The sequence below is a fragment of the Suricata suricatta genome, chromosome 16 (genome assembly GCF_006229205.1).
Source record: "Suricata suricatta isolate VVHF042 chromosome 16, meerkat_22Aug2017_6uvM2_HiC, whole genome shotgun sequence".
NCBI lineage: Eukaryota > Metazoa > Chordata > Mammalia > Carnivora > Herpestidae > Suricata > Suricata suricatta.
In genome coordinates this window covers 2,803,665-2,808,075 of record NC_043715.1, presented here as the reverse complement: position 1 = coordinate 2,808,075, position 4,411 = coordinate 2,803,665, and the positions used below count along the sequence as shown (strand labels likewise).

At 59.3% G+C, this 4,411-nt stretch overlaps 2 protein-coding genes across 2 annotated transcripts in view; one reads left to right on the top strand and one right to left on the bottom strand.

Annotated features, from left to right (window-relative positions):
• Positions 1-2,502, top strand: part of IRF8 (interferon regulatory factor 8) — a 20,697-nt gene extending 18,195 nt beyond the window's left edge. Inside the window, exons 8-9 of the mRNA XM_029926117.1 lie at positions 981-1,094; positions 2,340-2,502. Coding sequence (XP_029781977.1) covers positions 981-1,094; positions 2,340-2,502 — 277 coding nt within the window. The remainder of the gene's footprint in view (positions 1-980; positions 1,095-2,339) is intronic.
• LOC115280938 (interferon regulatory factor 8-like) overlaps positions 1,437-4,411 on the bottom strand; it is a 6,248-nt gene continuing 3,273 nt past the window's right edge. The window contains exons 2-3 of the mRNA XM_029926114.1: positions 3,983-4,192; positions 1,437-3,416 (exon numbers count right to left, since the gene is read on the bottom strand). Coding sequence (XP_029781974.1) covers positions 3,240-3,416; positions 3,983-4,192 — 387 coding nt within the window. The 3' untranslated portion in view covers positions 1,437-3,239. The remainder of the gene's footprint in view (positions 3,417-3,982; positions 4,193-4,411) is intronic.

The window sequence follows — 4,411 nt, the reverse complement described above, 5'->3', positions numbered from 1 at the left end:
GGAGGGGCAGAGAGAAGGAGACACAGAACCGGAAGCAGGCTCCAGGCTCTGAGCTGTCAGCACAGAGCCTGACGCGGGGCTTGAACCCACGAACGTGAGATCTGACCTGAGCCGAAGCTGGAGGCTTAACCGACTGAGCCACCCAGGCGCCCCTGTTTGTTTATTTTTGAGACAGAGACAGAGCGCGAGCAGGGGAGGGGCAGAGAGAGAGGGAGACACAGACTCCGAAGCAGCTCCAGGCTCTGAGCTGTTGGCACAGAGCCCGACACGGGGCTCGAACCCACGAATGTAAGATCGTGACCCGAGCCGAAGTCAGACGCTCAACCGACTGAGCCCCCCGGGCGCCTCTCTAACGGTGTCTCCTAAACTCCCGATTATTCCTGAACCGTCTTGTCCCCGAACCCCGTCCTCTGCGGATGAAAGCGCTCCGGCTCCCCGCTCTCCCTGCAAGGAGCTGAGTGAGAAGCGTCCGTCAACCGTCTGCACAGGAGTGTTGAACTCTGGGGAGAAGCAGACACGGTCAAGTTTCCACATTTGGCCTTGGATCCACGGGCAGAAAAGGGCTTTTGCCGATGACCCAAGTCTCGGGTTGCAACACGCAGGGATCGCCATGACTCACCGCGGAGATTTCTAAGAAAGCCGGCGATTGGCCCAGCGGCCGCCCCGCCCAGGGTCACAGGCCAGCCGAGAGCCCCCCACACTGAGCTGTCCCAGGACACGAGAGGCCACAGCGCACCCAGCACAGATGGGCCCCTGTCTCGGTGTCCCTCCCTCCGTGCTGAGGGGGAGGACAGTCCCAGGACCGCGTGGCTCCTGAGGCTGCAGAGAAAGTGCGTTGCATGTAGGCAGGGCCTGGCGGGCAACCCCCCACCTCGCCCCGGGCTGGCCGGGGTCTGGGGTTCGACAGGCATGTCTTAGGAAGCAACCTCCATCCGGACCGAACCGGGTGCCCCCGTGCCCCCGCCATCTGCGTCCCGAAGGACCCAGCACGGGGAGCACGTGCATGAACGGAAGGCTGCACGTCCCCAGGGCGCCCGGCTGACCCAGGCCAGGGGGCCTCGTGCAGACCACGGCCACCACCTTCAGGAGAGCGGGTGCCGTCCTCACCGGCCTCCTCCCTGCCCCGCACCCTCCCCCTCACCCCTCCACCAGCGCTCAGAAACCCAAACACAGGCCCCCGGGCGTTCCTAAGAACATAGCATGCCCCACATCGTCTCCAGAATGTTCCGTGTGGTCTGCAAGCCTCCATACCTTTTTACTATTGTTTTGGGGATGACTGAGGAAAAAAAACAAGCAAAAAATCCTTAAACTCACAGCGTAGCGTTGTTTTTTAATCCCTCCCCCCTCCACCACCAAAGAATCCGGAATCGGGTAAAAATGATGAAATAGTTCACAGTGACTTCAACAAACAAAACCAAGCGTGAAACAGCTTTTTAAAGGCACTTTATTTTAATAAAGAATAAAAGAGATCAACATATGTTTTAAATGGATACAAAAATAAATATTCATTTAGCATATTCACGATAACACGGTTCACCATTCGTCTGAGCTACAAACCAGAATCACTGCTGTGCGACGTAATTTCGGAGAACAGGTGTGTCATCCCTAACGCCGGGAGGCTGGCTCTGTTTGCAAAGAGGAAAAGCTGCTTCTGCTGAATTTTCCTATATTCTCAGGTGAGTTCAAACACGTCTATAGGGCCTAATAGAGTCCTGTGTACACTGTGCCCAACGACCTTCACCAAGGCCGCCGTGCGGAAGCTGAACCGGGCTTTTTCAGCTTGGATTTCAAGGCAGAGACTCGCGGCCGCCAGGCTGGCCATCTCGTCCCCCCAGGCCGGCCGCTCCCGCCCCGCGAGGTGAAGGCTGCGGGCGAGGCCCCTTGGTGCCCTGCGGCCGGGGTCAGGCCGGAGGCACGAGGCTGGGTTGTGAAGGAGGAAAACGGGGCGCAGACTCTTCCCCCCATCGCGCAGGGGGGGGAAGGACAGCCCGCAGACCTGCCCCGCCCGGCGTCCTGGCGTCCACACTGAGCCACCCGCAGTGGCCAACCTCTGCCGGTCCCAGCATGCCACACGGGACACCCCGACGGCGCGGAGGCGCCCCAATCAAGCAAAACACAGCTGGCTTTTCTTCCCCCAGAAAAAAACATTCATGCGCTTCTGAACAATGACCGTGGTTTCGGAGCGGCGGTGAGGGGCGTGTCCCGTCCACGCGGTCAGTCGGCGGGAAGGCTGCCCCGTCCGCGCCCTTTTGACACATGTCCCGCACTGTGGCACATGGTGGGGAAATAAGTGCGTCCGACTGGGCGGCAAACGGCGTGACGTTCTTCTGGGCCCACAGCTGGGACCCTGCTGACCGTAGACTGTGGTGTGGCCCCAGGCCCGGGGTCCGTGTCCCCGCCGCCACCCGCCCCGTTGACCAGGGCGCCCACCGCCCCCAACCCGCCCGGGCCGCGTCCACACGCGCACCACGACCACCACCGGCTGGCCCGTGGGTCGACTGACTCAACGGCACCCATCAAAATGCTCGCAAACCTACAATTACCTTTTTGTAACCTACAGTGACTTTACTCCTTGAATTTGTGGTTTATATCCTACTCGCTTTATGGAAAAAAAAATTCATAGCAGTTTACAATCGGATGTGGAACACAGGACAGCTGGAAGAATGAGTCTTTTTAGAAATAGGTCGAAACCATTCCGGGCGAAGGACAGAGAGGGGCATCTGGGGTGATCCGATTACAGAAACAAAAAACAAAAAAAACCAAAAAAAAAAAAAAAAAAACCAGCAAAACACATTGAGCTGGAAGCTTTTGAGGGGAAACTCCAGAGTCCGGAGGAGCGAGCACACCGGCTGCCCTGGGGATGGACATGCTCTCGGGTCCCAGGGACGACGCGAGTTCCTCCAACAAAAGCCAAGAGTTTTTTCTCACTTGCTAACGGCAGGCTGCCTTCTAAGAATTTCTAAATCTTATCAACATGCTTAAAAGTCAAGACGCTCCGCGCAGAAGCAAGCCTATGGAATCGTGAATCTGTAGCTCTAACACAAGGCAAAGACAAAAAGCAGACTTTGCTGACGCGTGGATCTCCTACTCCGATTTTTCTTCTCCCCGGAAGCGGCTATTTGCTAGAAACGCCGCAGGCCGTGGTCAGGGCAGAGGGACCCACATCTTCAATAATTACGACAGTAATTGTGATAAGGAAATTCGAGATGTGGGCAGGACGGGGTGCCCGAGCGAGAGACTTAAACCGTGATCTGCTGGTTTTCTCTGAAAAAAGGTCTCTGGTGTGAGGCGCAGATGTCCGGAAACATCCGGAAGACCTGGTCCTGCTGCGGCTCCTCGGGAGGCTGCACCACGGAGCTGGGGCCACAGCTCTTCCTGGCTTCCTCCACCAGCTGCTGCACATACAGCTGCTCAATCTGGAGGGACGGGCACAGGTCAGCACGGAGGTGGGAGGTGCAGTGGCCCTGCCTTTGACCCTCGCCAGATTCCCTGACTGCCGGTCCAGAGCTGTCATTGAGAACCTCCACATGAGCCCCAAATGAATGAACCCCGAACAGGCAGGTACGAGGAAAGGGCAAGGGGTCTCCCAAGATTCTGGGAGCCAGCAGCCAGAATTCCACCATTAGAGTGTCATTCCTTTGACTAGATTAAACAAAGGCTTGCAAAGCCTTAATCCGTTACTCAGACCTTGAGGCAACCGAACCTTGCTAGAAAGGGGGAATCTTGATAGAAAGGGGGTTTTGACTGAAGAAACGAACAAGAAAGGCAGGGCGAGAACACACAGACCGTGAGGCCTGGAGTGTGGGAAGGTGGCTCCGAGGTGCCAAGAGTCCACTAGCCCCGCATGGAGGTTCCCCCAACCCCCCGGGCCTGCCTCTGCCCACAGGTGGGGCGTACCCAGTCCCTGCTCCCCGTTCTCCAGCCCAAGTATCGACTGGGCCCCGACGTGCGGGCCAGGAGCCCAGAAGCCGCCTGTCCTCACCTGCACGAGAATGAGCTTGGAGCGCAAAGGAGTCATGTCCGGAAACTCCTCCCCGAAGCACAGCACCACCCTGCCGTCGGGGAGCCGGCCCTGGTTGTTGTAGAACTGCTGCAGCTCTGGGGAGACACGACGGGGAGGGGGCCGTGTGGGCGCCGCCGCCAGGCCTCCCTGGCCTCTCCCCGGGGGGCGCGGGTGGGGGGCTCCCCGCGGCTGTCACGCCTGAGCCCACCTTCCGGGAGGTCCCTGCGGGGCGGCCGGAGAGGCTGACCCCAGCTCTAGGCGGGTGCTGTCACGGGGCCGTGTGTCTCCGCACCCTCATTCCACAGACTGGGAAGTGGAGGCACGGAGAGGTCCCCTGGGACGGCTCAGCGAGGGACCCCTGCCGCGCCCCGGGACTCGGCCCCGGACCCCGGGACGCGCGCGCACACG